The sequence below is a fragment of the Salvia hispanica genome, chromosome 4 (genome assembly GCF_023119035.1).
Source record: "Salvia hispanica cultivar TCC Black 2014 chromosome 4, UniMelb_Shisp_WGS_1.0, whole genome shotgun sequence".
In the NCBI taxonomy this organism is placed as follows: domain Eukaryota; kingdom Viridiplantae; phylum Streptophyta; class Magnoliopsida; order Lamiales; family Lamiaceae; genus Salvia; species Salvia hispanica.
Genome location: NC_062968.1, coordinates 23,403,910 through 23,420,881, shown reverse-complemented (window position 1 = coordinate 23,420,881; position 16,972 = coordinate 23,403,910). Strand labels below are relative to the sequence as shown.

Sequence of the window (16,972 nt, the reverse complement as noted above, 5' to 3'; positions counted from 1 at the left end):
GTGAAATGGAAGATGTTAATGATTCAATAGAGTCAATGTCACTAACTCGATCCGTCATATCCCTTAATTTTCTCAATCTCTTTATTTTACTAATTTTGCGTTAAAATCTTGTGATATACAAATATGTCTATTTTTGGTGGACTGTTACTGTTGTTATACACTGTTGACAAATGAAAAAACAAGATAGTATGATGTTTAAGAAGCCCAAATTTAATGTTTAAGAAGCCCAAATTTATTTTTACTATTAAATTGAACAGTTTGCATTTCTATGTTTTTATAGTTTCTGATGAATTTACTGATTTCAGCATCAACGTTTCTGTTGAATTTACTGGAACTGATGTCAGCATAAAATATTTTGTAGAACTATTTTGTTGGCTCGTTTTTTATTACTCTCTCCGTTCCGCGGTAGTTGAGTCATTTCTTTTTCTACACTCGTTTTAGAAAAATGATAATAAATAGTTAAAGTGTAGAAAAAATAAAGTAAGAGAGAATAATGTAGTTAGACTTATCTACCTTATTCTGTCACCTACTTTACTCTCTTTCCATTTTAACTATTTATTATCATTTTCGCAAAACGAGTGCAGCAAAAGAAATAACTCAACTACCGCCCTTATTCTGTCACCTACTTTACTCTCTTTCCATTTTAACTATTTATTATTATTTTTGCAAAACGAGTGCATCGGAACGGAGGGAGTATATGACTACGATTGTAAATTATGTTAATTAATTTGGTAATTGATAGTTTATGCTAAAAATTCTGCTCTCCATGAGTTGGAAATACATTTAGGTTAGATTTATAAGCTGCTCATATATATCTTGGCAGTAGATTCAGTCTACTTTGATATCTTTTGGTGGTATAACTATGATTTTATTCAGAATTTTCACAATTCAAATTCATTTCTTTGAGATATGAGAAATAGGAGACTTGCTATGAAAAAGAGCCAGTACTGGATATATAGAATTGCTGTAAACGTTGAATGCTTCTTCCAAGATCACATCTCAGTTCATCTATCTATCAACATCATAACATGTTACCTTAATAAAATTATAACCCAACTACACAATATTTTATCATACCAATTTTATATTATTGCTCAAGTCAACAATGAGCAGTTGAGTTGTTTTAGATTCAATCATCTTGTTTTTGTGCGATTGCAGTTTTGCAACAACCTTTTTTCCTTTGTGTTTCCAAGCAACAAGAGATCTGAAAACAATGGCTTACAATCTTCAACCACTCATCACCATTCTTGAAGGAACCCTTGATCCTCACCAAACGCGATGGATCGTTGATGAAAACAACCCTCAACTCCATTCCCTTTACAACAAAGCTACTTCTCTTCAAAAGCTCCTTGATAGTAAATCTTCACTCACCAAACTAGACAGCCAAATAAGAGAAGTAGCACATCAAGCTGAAGACATCATTGAATCTCACATGATTCATCACATGTTGGTTCAATGATGTCTTCTGCTTGAATTCTACATGGTTGATTAAATGCATTTATCTATGCTCACCGAGATTTATTTTTTGCACACCGGATCTGCAGCAAGTAGCAAGAGATCTTGATTCTGTTATGGAGCAAGCGGAGAAGCTCATGGAGATGGAGGATAAGAAGATGCCGCGAGAGCTTCATTCTGCTATGGGACAAGTGAAGCTCGTCGAGAAGAAGATGCGGTCTAGCAGTTCATCATCCAGTGTTGTGGTAGGAATTGATGAAGATCTGATGCAGCTCAAGGATCGGCTGACCCGTATGGAGAGGAAGCTGGAGATCGTCCCCATCGTTGGTATGGGTGGAGTAGGTAAAACAACTCTTGCCCGGAAGCTTTATGAAGATCCATTGATTGTTTGTCACTTTGCATATCGTGCTTGGACCACAATCTCACAAGATTACAATATGCCACAAATTCTGAAAAGTCTTCTTCGTTGCATAACTGGAAAAGAATATGATAAACAAATTGATGAGTTAAAAGTCATATTGTATAAGAGTTTGTATGCTAGAAGGTACTTGATTGTATTAGATGATATATGGAGCATGAAATTATGGGATGAGATGAGGATGTACTTCCCAGATAACAACAACGGGAGTCACATTGTGATCACCACTAGGGAATCCGATGTGGCGAACTATGCTGACCTTCGAGTTTGCAACATCAAGTGCAGCTGCTTAGCGAGTCTGAAAGTTGGAATCTGCTTCAGCAACTTGTGTTTGGGGAAGAAGATTGTCCTCCTGAATTGCAAGTTATTGGTCGAAAGATTGCCAACCATTGTAGTGGGCTTCCTCTAGCCATCAGTGTGATTGGAGGCTACTATCTAAGATCGAAAGATCAGAATATGCTTGGGAGAAAATTGGAAACTATGTAGTTGCAGCAATTTCCGAATCAGACGAGCAATGCTATAATATATTGTCTTTAAGTTATAACCACTTGTCGAATCACTTGAAACCATGTTTCTTATACATGGGAGCTTACCCTGAAGACTACAAGATTAAAGGCTCCAGACTTGTGCAATTGTGGGTGGTGGAAGGATTTGTAAAATCAAATGGGGAAAGAAGTTTGGAAGAAGAGGCAGAGGATTGGCTAAAGTCTCTACTAGAGAGAAATCTATTTATGGTTAGAGAATACAATAAGTACGGAAAAGCAAAGAGTTACAACATGCATGATATGTTGAGGGATGTATGCATTAGGAAATGTGATGAAGACAAGTTTTTGTATGTGATGAATGATCACAAGGTCACTTTCTCTAATCCTCCACGCAGGGTGAGTCTGGACATATCAAATGGAATGGACGGTGTTAAGGGTTCAACAGAATCCATGTCACTTACTCGATCTGTTATATGCATTGGTTCTAGGTGGGTTGAGTTTCCACTTTGTATCTTTTCCACATCAAGATTGGTAAGGGTGTTAGATTTTATGAATATTGAATACCTTGAGTTCCCAAGTGAAATATTTGAATTTATCAACCTACGCTTCTTAGGTTTCAATTGCCTAGCAAGAATACCTAGAGGAATATCAAGATTGTGGAATTTGCAAACCTTTATTGGTGAATGCGTGTTTGAGGTACCATCTGAGCTATGGGAGCTCTCTGAGTTAAGAAATCTAAAGATTCATGGAAGTTGGTTGTTAAAAGATGAGGAAATGAACTGTAGTGTTGCTAAGAAGCTACAGATGATTTCAATTATGTATTTGAGTGAAGAGGAAACTAATTTGGATGGGATCCTCCAAGGCATTCCAAATGTCAAAAAGTTGAAAATTGAATGTTTCCGCGAATTTATTGTTAGGTTTGGTATACTGAAAAGCATGTTTCGAGCAGTTTCGCTCATTGGTATTTTCTGTTACATATGCATTTTTATAATGAAATGTAGTTTAGTTATATGGGGTATGAATTTTTAATCAGTTAAGCGGTTATATATAAAGATGTATTTGGTGTCAAATTACATTGAAAATTATGTTTAGTAGTTTCTAGAGAAAAATGGTTAAACCAGTGCGTCTAATTATATCTATGTAACTTATTTTTTTATTTTTTAAATTTATTTGGATAGTTTTCAATTTAATTATAGCATGTATTTTTTGATAGTTATTTGAATAGTTTTCTATACGAGATATATGGAGATATTAATAAGTTACACCTTCTTTTTTGGCATTTATCCCTAAAATATCGAAAGTTAAGAGTGTACCTCGCCAATCTTAATTAAGTCTAATTAGACGAGTGGGTGTCATTGATCTCATATGTTATGGAAGAGATTAATAATAATGGGATTAAACTATTTGAATTGTATGGACGTGATTAAATTATTGGAAATTTCAATAATAAAAATTCACACTTTTTCGCAAGTTGCTACCTTAATAGTTTATCGCACCCATCTTATATCTAAAATGTGTGGATGTCATTGATCTCATATTATGATCCACAAACAATTTAACATGCGCGATGAATAATCAAACTAATACTATAATCCAATAATGAAAGAGATTAAATTATTGGAATTTTCAGTTAAAAAACTTCACACTTTTTTTAAAGTTGTAACCTTAATGCTTTGCATACCACTTGAGATAAGCATCTAAAAAGGTGATCACTGCTTGATTCTTTTTGATTAACTTATCTTGAACATATAAATAAATAGGCTATTTGGCACCTAAACATGCATGTTTCTCATGTCGACTGTCGAACTACTAATTATATCACCATATGCTTCAAAGTAAATTTAAGGTAAATAATAGTGGGACTAAATTATTAGAATTTGTATGAATGTGATTAACATATTACCTAAGAAGTAAGATTCATATGTATCATTAGATTTCCTAGATTTTGTCAGCTAGAGATTAATAATAAATTAATAACTCCAAGTAATGTGAGACACTTACCCACTTATAAATAGAGAATATGATAGTTTATCCTCCCACCCACGTTTCTTCCCATCAATGGAATTTTCTCTGAAGATTTTGTTTACTTTTATTGTTAGCGGTTAAGTGGTAGCATCAATTAGTCACAACTATGGGGTGCTATTTGTCTAGGGTTGGTTTGTCGTTTCTTGGTTGTTGGGCGTGTTTGCTAAAATGTTTTGTTGGTGGTCTGTCAAGTAGCTCTTGAGCTAATTATGACATTTCTCTTATTTGAGAGATTTGATCGCTGGACATGTCTGCTAGACTTTTTCGGAGCCTTTTTATGTATAAAAAAATAATTAGTCAACTTTATTTCTTACTACAAACAATTAAATCAACTGAATTCACTAATAATTTTTTTGATGGTACTTAGAATCTAGCACCCTAATTAATTAGTTTTTTTTACTTTATCAATTTATTTTGTTTTTAATAATTTTTTTATTTAATTAGTATATAATTTTTTAATAACACGGTGGAAAGCATATGTGGTATACCCTACCAATAGTATTTGATGGTATACCCTAATTAATTTTCTCGTAGTTAATGAGTATATATTGGGTTCTCGAAATTTTCATATCAAACCAATTTTTTGCCGTTAACTAATTGTATGGTAATTGGATGGTAATTAATGTGCATATATGTGTGTATATGGAGCTATATTATCTATGTATGCACATGAGAAATTTCCATAATTGCGTGTGTGTCTATATGTCATTTTAGTTGGAGGTGAGACCAATATGCACATCTATTTGTCAAAATACTATTGGTAGGGTATACCACATATGCTTTCCACCGTGTTATTCCGAGACCACTGAATTTTTTCTCCTTACTTTATTCTCTCTTCATCTCTCATACTTTATTCTATTTTATTTTATTCACCATCCACTTGACTATCCTTGAACTATGTATATAAAAAAAACGCCTTTGAAGGGAGTAGTAGTTAAAAATAGAGAAGGCGCGAGCAATCGACGATTCTTTGAGAATCAAATCGGTAACTCTAAACCGTAGAATTCATGTTTTAGGATTTACTTTCTATGAGCATGAATTATTTGCGTTCTAGCATGCAATTATCTGTTTAACATGTGAATTGATTAATCGCATAATCGGTCAAATAGATCCGTATCTGATTTATTTGTTTTGTACAAGTCTTCCGCTGTGCAAGGGGCACCAAACCCCATCAATTGGTATCAGAGCCAATTTTTGGCTCTGATCATGTGGATTAATTTCATGTTATGTGAATTGCTTGAATGCATGAGTTTCTTCGTTGGTTTGTGTGTTTGTTTTTCTTGTCACAATAATGAAGAATCGTGTACGATTGCGTTGCCAAATTGGCAAGCCACGCCGTCGAGAATAGCCGTGATGTGCTGGAAAGTTTTTCAAATTAGATGTAATCAAAAATTAATTATTATGTAATTGACCTGTTTTGAATTACTATGTAATGATTAATTGCCATGATTACATGACTCCCACCTCTAATTGTTTGCTGCTGCACGAGAATTGCTTAATTCTCAATTTGTAATTGCGGCTGCGGTGGTTGATCATTGTTGATCGGCGGACACCGAAATTGCTGAAATTTTGACGATCGCGGGCCAGCAGAATTTGGGTTTCGAATGGGAGCTCCTTGTGGGCAGTTTCCCGGGCTCGGAAAACCACCAAGACAGCAGCCGCAGCGCAGAGATTAATTTGGAAATAAGATTTGAATATATCTTTTGTGGATTTTATATATTATATGAGATTTAATTTATGAATTAAATCATGGATTAATTAGATTCTTTCCTTATTTAAATGGATTTATATGGATTTTATTCCTAGATGAATCCTAGTTATATTTGGAAAATAATAATCTAAGTTTTTATCTATATCCTATAGATTTATGTGGATTTATTCCTAGATGAATCTTAGTTGGATTTAGATAATGAAAATATTATTTTATTCTTATCCTATGAGTTTATATGAATTTATTCATAGATAAATTCTAGATGGATTTGGATAGTGATAATGTAATATTTTATTCTTATCTTATAGATTTGTATGGATTTGTTCCTAGATAAATCTTGGATAGATTTGAACAATGATAATATAATATTATCTAATTCTATGGATTTATATGGATTTACTCCAAGATTAAATCCTAGATGGATTAGGAATAATATTAATATTAATTTATTTTATCCTATGGATTTGAATAGATTTAATTCTATTAAGACAAATCCTAGATGGATTAAAATAAGTGTTAATCCAAGTTATCCTTATCTTTTGGATATATATCCTAGATAGATTAGGATGTTAATGATATATAAGAAAATCCTTATTTAATTGGATTTAGATAAATTTGTTTGTCTAAGAAATCCTAAGCAATGTTTGATATATTCTAGATGTCTATTCTAAATAGTATTAAGATTTGTATAAATCTTGGTTGATAGGATTTTATTTTTATCTTATGGATTATGATGGGATTGTTTCTATCTAGTAATATCCTAGTGCGATTTAAATAATGATAATCCTAGATCAACGTTATCTTGAAATGTAGGATTTGATTTTATCGAAATAAAATCTAGAATAATCCTAAGTGGATTTAGATAGTTGACTCTATCTTGATAAATCCTAAATGAATTTGGATAATTATTATCCAAGATAAAACTTAATTATTTAATTGATTCTCCCTTGACTAGATTAAATAATTTTCGATAATTATCATGTGTGTTTAAATGCCATGCATTAAATGGATTTATCTGTTTATTTGGTGTTTATCTATTTTAAGTGGATTATCTGCTTTATCTGCTTATGTGATAATTATGCAAAAACCATATAAAAATATCTAAGTGATGATTACAACAAGTGCGTTGTATACGGTCTCCATCGGTTGGTTTGCAAATTTATGAAGCTAGTTTCTAATATTATCGCCACCCATGCTGTGGGGACAATAATCCTAAGAAATAGCAAGTTCATAAGGGCAGACTTCTCAAATATAAATAGTATGAACTAGAAAGTAGTTTCTAATATTATCGCCACCCATGCTGTGGGGACAATAATCCTAAGAAATTACAAGTTTCAGAAGTTCAAACAGAATTTATGAGATAGCTTGGTTTTGTTATCAGCACATGAGCATTGTTATGGGAGTGTGTTGTAGAAACAAGATTCTGTAATGCTAAATCTGATGGTCGTGCTTAGGCAACATTTGGCGGCCATGCCGTGCTGCGGTCTCTGGACTATTCGTCGGTGTTGTGACCAGTAAAAATGCTAAAATTTTAATGCGTATTGACCTCTGCTTGAGGGTACAAAATTTTAATTTTACAGTTGCAAGATACATAATTGTTTTGTGGTTATTTGCGATTATGTATTGAGCATGAGTATGTGATAATAAGTTTATTTGCCAAATCTTCATTATGTCATTTAATATTTGTCTGCGATCCTTAAAGAAAGTAAACTCGAATGCCTAAATTATGTAGACCGGAAACGAAAATGGATAAGATTCTCATCGCTGAAAGCTTGGAGTTTATACTCAATGATTCATGTCCTCCATTTCCTCGACATAATTCCACGAAGAATGTTCGAGAATGCATTATGCATGTACTTGACAAGCTCTTTGAGGAATAAGGTCAAGCTATTTTCCTTTTAAGTAGCTCGACAAGTCTTGGTTAATGACGATGAAAGATGGATATAAATAGAATATTATTGTTGGTTGATCTGAGTTTGGAGTTGGTTTGTAAGAAATATGTTGTCGATCGGTTGAATCTAGATAGACTAGTGAGGATCGGAGGTGGAAATGATGTTTGGTTGTTGTGGATGGCTTGGATCCGGAGTGGATTAAGCGTTCCGTAGTTGGATCTGCTTGTTTTTGTTTCATTCGATTGTTTAAGTTCTGTATTCTTGTTTTACCTCATCTAGTAGCCGTAGATCTGCTTTAGTTTTAACTGTTCTTCATTTCTATCGGTTTAATTCCGTCTACTTTGCTTTGATCTTCGTTCTTGCTCTGTTTTAACTGGTTGTTTCATGATAAATGTTGGAGAAGATGATGTCGCTGTTAGTTAGTCCTTTAGTTAGTTATTTTGCAGCTTTTCGATCGTACTCTACCTTTTCAGAAAATGGTCCCCGACATTTAGTTGCTTTCCCAGGTCTAGGTTAATTCAGGAAATTGTTCGTTCGATCTAGTAATTGTCTCGCTATATTTCGATTAATATGCATGTTTTTATGTTTCTGCCTAGATCTAGCTGTTAGAGTAGAATATTTCAATTATCAAGTCTAGGAATTAAAGCTCAACCCCAAAATTGCGTGGCAGGAACCAACAAAAAAATAGTTCCCGAGTCTTTGAACATGTTTACTTGCACATTTATCTCTGTGGATTCGATCCCTACTTCCACGTACTAGTTTTCTTAATTAAAGCGGGTTGAGGGTTTTGAAGATGGAGTTAAGGTAGTGATTGTGTGCCCAACGACAGGTAGCTCAAGGTTCTCTGAATTCCTAGACCCAGTGTCTAGCGGATTTCCTGGACCGAGGGTTTTCTTCATTTTTTTTAGAACACGCTTTCGCTAACCATCATTAGCTTCTAAATCCAGCCTCTTCATAGGTGTTGTTTTGTTTCTGGTTGTACGGCATAGCTCGCTTCTCTTGGCTCGAGCATGTGAATAATAAAAAATAATGTAACTTAATTTTTATTATTTTGGATAGTTTTCAATTTAATTATATGTATTTTTTGGATAGTTATTTGTATAGTTTTCTGTACGAGATATATGGAGATATTAATAAATTACATCTTCTTTTTTGGCATTTATCCCTAAAAAATCAAAAGTTCAGAGTGTACCTCGCCAATCTTAATTAAGTCTAAGATGAGTGGTTGTCATTGATCTCATATTATGGGAGATTAATAATAATGGGAATTATGGGATTAAACTATTTGAATTGTATGGACGTGATTAAATTATTGGAATTTTCTATAATAAAAAAAACTAATCTTGCAACTCCTCATATCTTAGAATCAAACCAATGATCTCAATAGCTAGTCTTGAAAGGCTTATAAACCTTGAGATCAGAAACAACTCCAGCAACTGAGCCAGCAGCAGCAGCAATAGATATGATCAAACAAGCCCCACTCAACATCTGCAAACAGATCCATCTTGAGCTCCACTTAGGAATCTTGTGGCTACTGATATACATCTCGACCGGGAAGAAGACCGTGAGGGGCCAGAACCCCAACGCCCCGAGTAACCCCACGACGTCATTGAAGAACGGCATGATCATGGAGATCACGGTCGTTGTCACCACGAACACGGTCCTCCACACAAGCCTGAACAGGTTGAGCTTGAAGGGGCTCTTTAGGCCTGGGACTGGGACCGGGATCTCCTTGTTTATGACGGAGAACGTGCTCTCTGGGAGGTGTTCTTGTGCGAATTTCTCAACGAAGGCAAATAAGGGCTGGCAGAAGACCTGGTAGGCACCAACGAGGTGGATGATTATGGCTGCGTTGGCGATGTCCAGGAGCCAGAAGGGGTTGTAGAATCCGAAGCCGGTGAGGAGGTTGCCCGGGGACATGTCACCGAAGGCTGCGTAGCCGAAGCAGCCGCAGAGCATGTAGAAGATGGTGGTGACAGATACACTTATCATGGAGGCCTTCTTCATTGTCTTGTACTCAGATGGTGGGGATTTGATTGTGTCCTGTCATGAATAAACAATGTTTTGTAAGATTATTACATGATAGTAGTATGATTTAAGTAATAAAAGAGGTTTCTTTTTCAAGAAATGTACCTGAATTTCAATGAGAATCATTGAGTAAGAATAGGCAAAAGCCATTGCTCCAAGTGCTTGGAAGCTTCTCCAAACCTTCTCCATTTCTGTGACTTCACCAATGCTCACTCCTGTGAGGCTTCCTCTGATTTGCCCATTTTCTAGAAACACACATAACAAACACTTTAGAATCAAGAATCAAGAATCAAGAATTGGAGATGGAAATTAGTATACATACCAGCAACTTTGGAGATTCCAAGGCCTAAGCCAATGAAGGAGTAAGTGAAGGACATGACAGCAGCAACAATAGAGAGCCACCAAATCTCATCAAAATTGGGGATTTGTGAGAGAATCACTTGCAACACACCAAATGCAATCATGTAAGAATTGCTAGAGACTTCGCAAGGATCTTCATGCCCTTTTGTGTGGAAGCAATTTGACCTCTCAATAGCCCTATTCCACATTCCAAATATTTCAACAAACACATCCAAACACTAACATATCCAATAATCTCAAACACACATACACAAAACTTACATCATGCTTATAGAAGCAGCGATGGTGTAGCCAATAGAAGTCCCAAAGAGATTCAAGTACTGAACTGCCCCACATAGCTTAACATGCACCCCACCTGAAAATCCAACACAAAATTACTCCCAAACTCACATTTTTAGCCAAAATTACCACATTTCCACAAATTTTCCAAACATTTCAAGAACACAAACCTAGGTTGGACCTAACAGCATCCATGTAAGTATAGTTCCTCTTGCCGGTGTCGGGGTCGCCAGAGCGGTAGCATGAGGCGAGAAGGGTGGAAGCGTAGTATGTGACAAAGGAGAACATGAAGAGCATTGCGGGGCCCGCAATCCATCCCAATTGAGCAGTGGCCCAAGCCAGAGACAGAACTCCCGATCCGATCACGGCGGTTATGATGTGTGAAGTAGCCGTGAAAAGGGTTCCTATACATATATATGCCAACAAAAGTTAGCCATTGAGGAAAAAATCGACAGAGACGGCACAAAAATTGAATCTTTTTTGGAGGGAAGTGAGAAAAGATACTATAAAAATTGAATCTTTTTAGGAGGGAATTCAGAAATGATACTTATAAAAATTGAATCTTTTTAAGAGGGAAGTGAGAAATGATATAAAAATTGAATCTTTTTAAGGTGGGAGTGAGAAAAGAGAGGTCTTTGTTTGTGGGATTACCAGTTCGTTTGGGACGGCCATCGTCGTCGTAGAGCTTGGTGGCGCCGCCATGGGGGACGTCGATTGAGATGTCGAAGATTTGGTTGTTATGATGGTATAATTCCCCCATTTTCGTGTGGTTGGGAAACAGCACTAAAGAAGAATGGGATTATGAAGAGAATTTAGTTGTGTGTGTGAAACGAGTGAAGACAATGTTTCAAGTTTTCCGAGGATTCTGTAAGAACAGAAGTCAATTATCACTGTCTCTCTCTTTCTCTATGCAATTGAAATTGATGGTATTGATTGTTGATGAATCTGGCATTGTGTTGGTTGGTATTTATAGGAGAAAATGTTGGTCGAAACGCGTGTGTGGCACATTCTTGAGAGAGAGAGAGATTGGGTGATGTGGCACAGTGGAGCACATTGGCTGAGGATTCATTGTAATCAATTAAATTGGCACATATGTTTATAAAGTTGGCATCTTAATTGCTATGTGAAAATTGAAAGTAAATTATGGGGAAAATTGAATTAAATTCTTAAATCGTCTCATTCAACCCAACCAGATTCTTCATTTAATATGACCAAATTCATAACAGTACTAGTACTAAATTTTAGCTGAAGTTGTTGAATGTTTTAAATGGAGATAAAAAAAATATTTAAATAGTACTATTTTAATAAAAAAATATAGAAATAAGACATCTTAGTTGGAACAATTAAAAATACTTGTTACTTGAATTTAATGACCACTTAGTATAAATGGTGAATTTGTACGTAGCTCGTCACAAACTTCACTGATTCTTAAAAATGGTGAGCGTTTGGAGCTCTCGTGGAAAATAATTCCTCAATTATATAATCCAAACTAAGTTTTAATTTAGGAGTAAAGCAAAAAAAAGTAAAAGTAATACTACTCCGTATCTAGTTAAAAGCCATTAGTAGATATACGTAGTTGGCAAATGTTTTCGTATTAATTATATTCATTAAATGCTCGTTTACTATGCATGTAAAAGTCCGAAATATACATAGTAGGAGTAGTATACTAGTACTACAATATTATACCCAAATAAGGCGTTTGCTAGAAAAATACAAAGTTCGTTTACTAGTACTACAATATTATACTACAATCATTTAAGTCATGTTAAATGATTGGATTTTATTCCAATTCAAAAGGTCATAGGTACAATTTTTTTTGCTAATATATTGTTTTCTATGAAATGCTCATTTCACAGCAGGAAAGTCGATGAGCAATTTACAAACTTCAATTCAACTGGAAAAAAAAACTCATGTTTGCTTAGTAGCAAGAAGAGGTCAGCCAACTACCTAAATAAAAGATCAAGAAAACCCAAATAACAAAAAAGATGTACTATTCATTAGTTGATAATATAATTTTAGTTTGGACTAAAACTTAAAGTAATAGATGTTCCTCGAGCAACACATTTATAAGAGTTACTAGTATATTTTTAGATAAATGGAATTAATGAATTATAGAAGTGACATTGTGATTTCATTTCAATATAAGTAAGTCAACAATGTTAGTAGGAGTAGTAGTGAGTGGTATTGGCACTCATATCACAAGTGGCACTTATTAATATGAAACACGTGTTTTATTCAAAGATGAAACGTGTGCCCTCATTACCTGCAAAGAGTAGTTGAACCCGATATTTTTTGAGCTATAGTTTAATTAGATATTTTTGTTATAGTTAAATTAGATATTTTAGACATTCCTATTTGTTAGTAGCCTGAAGAATGTTGAGCTTCCAAAAATGAGAAATGAGAGGTACTCCCTCCGTTTCAGTTGAGGCGGAACTTTTCGGCACGGAATTTTAGAAAGGAATGTTGGGTGTGTTAAATAAATAGATAAAAAAGTAAAAGAGATGAAAATGTAGAGAGAATAAAGTATAAAGTGAATAAAGTAGAGAGAATAAAGTAAAAGAGAGTAAAGTAAGAAAGAGAAAAAAGTTACCATATATGGAAATGATCAACTATGAAGAAACTTCCTGAAATGGAAAAATGACTCAACTATGAAGAAACGGAGGGAGTATCAAAATCGGGGTGAAAATATTAAGGGTAGTTTGGTCAATTCAGAAGACAAAAAGATAAGAAGAACATATAAAATCGAAAATCTCTTATTCTGAAAAATTCGCATACCACGATCTCATATTCCGAAAGTTTCGGATCGGCAAATTTAATCCCAAATTTCGAAAGATTAACGAATTTAATCCATTTTATTTATGAAATTTCTCATATTTTGTCCCGACCTTCCTTATTCTAGTAAGTAGTAATGTGTGTTGGGTAGGGATGTCAATCGGGCCAGCCCACCGGGTTTCGGACCGGCCCTACTCGGGTTACGGGTCAATCGGGTGCGGGCTAATCGGGTTGTGAATTCTTTCGGGTTATAAAAGTTCAACCCTAACCCTAAAAGTTCGGGTTTCGGGCTAGCCCAGCGGGCTAATCGGGTTGCTACCGATAAGATTAACAAGCGATCAATCCAACAAATAATGATGAATATTCATAAAATGTAAAATATTTAATTATGATAAATTTGAGATATATATTCAAACTCAATCATAAACATGATCAAATACTAATATTTGAGATATATCGTGAAATTTTAATGCATATTTTAGAAATTTAAATAATTTTTTTAAGTGAATTTAAAGTTTTTTATTTATTTATCAATTATTATATTAATAAATATTCAATATATAATTTGTATATTTAATATAAAATTAAAATTTATTTTTTTAGTTATCTATATTATAAAATTAATCAATGAAGTGTCAAATAAGAAGTAAAAAATAGAATAATAGAAATTTTATCGGGTTTTCGGGTCTGGCCTTAACAGGCCGCGGGTTAATCGGGTGCGGGCTAATCGGGTTTTAATTTTATCGGGCTAGAAATTTTCAGCCCTAACCCTATTAATTTGGCGGGTTATTCGGGCCAGCCCAGGGGTTGCGGGCTACATTGACATCCCTAGTGTTGGGTAAATAGTTGTTCAAGCAAATAGGGAAATATAAAAGGAAAAAAATTACTATAGTTTATAATTATATAATGATAATGATTATGACTCTGAGTAATTTCGGTATGAATTCTAATTAATTACCAATCGACAATTCATTTATTTAATACAATCCAAAATTGGTTAACATTAGCATATTCCATTTATTATTGCATAAATAAATAAATACAGTTGCCATTATTGTATGGACATTTAACAAGTATCCTATTCTGTCATGTATGATTCCCTGACTATTATTAAGAGCATCTCCAAGGGGAGAGATAAATGGAGAGATAAATTAATATAACTATCATATTTATCTTTTTTTATGAAAATTCATTCTCAAAGGGGAGAGGTATATGAGAAGGTATTATACATTTTTCCATTTTGAAGAGGTATCTTTACCTCTTCATTGATGGAGTGGTAAAATTTTATAACTACCACATTTGTCTTCTTTTCATGAAAAACCATTCTCCAAGGGAGAATGTATTTGAGAAGGTATCACACTTTATGTTTTTTTAATGCATTTTATACTATTATTTTATTTTTAAAAAATCATTTACCTTTCTATATACTACCTTTTTCCTTTAGAGCATGTTTCTTTTTGGAAGGATATATTTAACTTTTTGAGGAATTATATAGATAATATACCTTTATTATATACCATCTTCTCTTAAAGATGCTCTAACGAAGGGCTATTACTTTGTGACAATAGAACTATGCTTTTCAAAAATTTATTTTCTATTTTCACTTTATATAAACCCTATTATATCTTTGTGACTTTGTCTGTAGACATTCCTTTTATATATTTTAAGACAATTATGATATGATTTTACACGTTAAGTCAAACTAAGTTAGATATCAATGTTAACATTGAAATTTTAATTAATCGCAGATTCATAAAAAATTAATAGTTTAAGAATTTAAAAATAAATTTTAAAACCTATATGCCAACTTATAAGTTGCAGAAATTAAAGAACTTACAGACAAATACTCCTATTCGTATATACTCCCTCCGTCCAATAATAATGGAGGTGTTTCTTTTTCGCACGAAGATTAAGAAAAATTGTGTTATGTGAGTTAAGTAAATGAATAATAAAATGGAAAATGAAAAATGTAAAGGGATGAAGAGAGAAAATAAGAGAGAGTAAAGTAGGTGTGGAAAAATGTGTTACTTTTACTAAAAAGAGAAATGACTTTATTACTATGGAACGTACCAAAATTACAAAATGACTCTATTACTATAAAATGAAGGGAGTATATACATAAACCCACATATATTCTACTCCTATTACCCAACCATCCACGAATAAGGGTAGGCATATGATAGGTCAAATAAAAATTTGTAATATCGCATACTTTACAATATACTCCATCCGTCTGTGAAATGTTGTTCACGTTTAATTTGCTGCAGATTTTAAGAAATATAAAGAAAAGTGAGTGATAAAAATTAGTGGAATGTAGGTGTCATATTTATATTAGTTTTATAATAAAATGTGAGGGTAATGGTAGAAAGTCCATTCACCAAATTTAAAAATGTGAAGTGGACAACATTTAGCGGACGGACCAAACTGACAAAAATAGACAATATTTCGCGGAAGAAGTAATAATCTACTGACATTTGTAATATCACGTACTTCAATAATAAGCATAGATCGAAATTGATCTATTTGACTGCTATAATATTGATTGATCGTTATGGATATATTATGACGTTGTATTAGTACCAAATTAGTTTTAAAACGATAAACGTCGAAAATATTATTATATAATATTGGGGTTCATTACAACTTTATTTGTAGTTCATTAATGGCAGGGGATTCAGACACTTAAAAAACAGTGACATCATATAGCGTAGTTTAAAATCTGGGATTAATTATAAATTTGTTATTACTAGTTAATGAACTTAAAGTTATATTATAAATGTTCTTCGGCGTTTAACATTTTAGAATGGTGTGGTACTATTAATTAGAGTCCTAGCTATATATATATATATATATATTCAATATAGTGACATCATATAGCGTAGTTTAAAATCTGGGATTAATTATAAATTTGTTATTACTAGTTAATGAACTTAAAGTTATATTATAAATGTTCTTCGGCGTTTAACATTTTAGAATGGTGTGGTACTATTAATTAGAGTCCTAGCTATATATATATATATTCAATATTCTCGAAAAAGAAACCAAATTCAACTTTATCTTCGATTTTATATTCCTTCTTTGCTAGAAGTACTATATGTTTTAAACATTTAATTTATTAATTATTTTCCAAAAGAATTTTAATTTCTTTTCTTTTTACGAACTTTAAACTTTATACCTACATTAGTCGGCTAATGTGTAGCCAACTTTTCTTACTAGAAATGATTCATGGAATCTAACTCCTTGGTTGAAAGAAATTCTATCTTATAATGGTATTGTAGACCTTTCGAGATGCCAAAGCAAATAAATTAATGTTATGATGTCCAAGTGGAAGAAGCATTCTTTCTAGTATTTACCTATAAATTTGGAGATAGCATAACTTTTCCACTTAACTATTGTAAAGTAATATTATTTTTAGCAAAGGAATGATTAAAGATCACGAGAATATACCAACTTATTAAATGACTTAGGTAAACTTATTGATTTTAAGATAAAAAGCATTTTACCTAATCATGGTAGATTGAAAGATATTTAACTTTTTTCCTGGTGG

At 33.3% G+C, this 16,972-nt stretch overlaps 1 protein-coding gene across 1 annotated transcript; it reads right to left on the bottom strand.

Annotated features, from left to right (window-relative positions):
• Window positions 1-9,238: 9,238 nt before the first annotated feature.
• LOC125218269 (amino acid permease 3-like) lies at window positions 9,239-11,577 on the bottom strand. Its single transcript, XM_048119905.1, has 6 exons — window positions 11,305-11,577; window positions 10,824-11,057; window positions 10,636-10,729; window positions 10,337-10,551; window positions 10,120-10,259; window positions 9,239-10,029 (listed from the first exon to the last, which is right to left on the bottom strand). The coding sequence occupies exons 1-6, from the start codon at window positions 11,411-11,413 to the stop codon at window positions 9,367-9,369; spliced, it is 1,455 nt and encodes a 484-aa protein (XP_047975862.1). The 5' UTR covers window positions 11,414-11,577; the 3' UTR covers window positions 9,239-9,366.
• Between the last annotated feature and the right edge of the window lie 5,395 nt (window positions 11,578-16,972).

Bases quoted from the DNA above. Each gene is read 5' to 3' on its own strand.
- LOC125218269 (XM_048119905.1), bottom strand. From the start codon at position 11,413: ATGGGGGAATTATACCATCATAACAACCAAATCTTCGACATCTCAATC. The intron at 10,730-10,823 runs GTTTGTGTTCTT...TTGGATTTTCAG, and splicing joins TGCTGTTAGGTCCAACCTAG to GTGGGGTGCATGTTAAGCTA. The intron at 10,030-10,119 runs GTACATTTCTTG...TATTCATGACAG, and splicing joins TGATTCTCATTGAAATTCAG to GACACAATCAAATCCCCACC.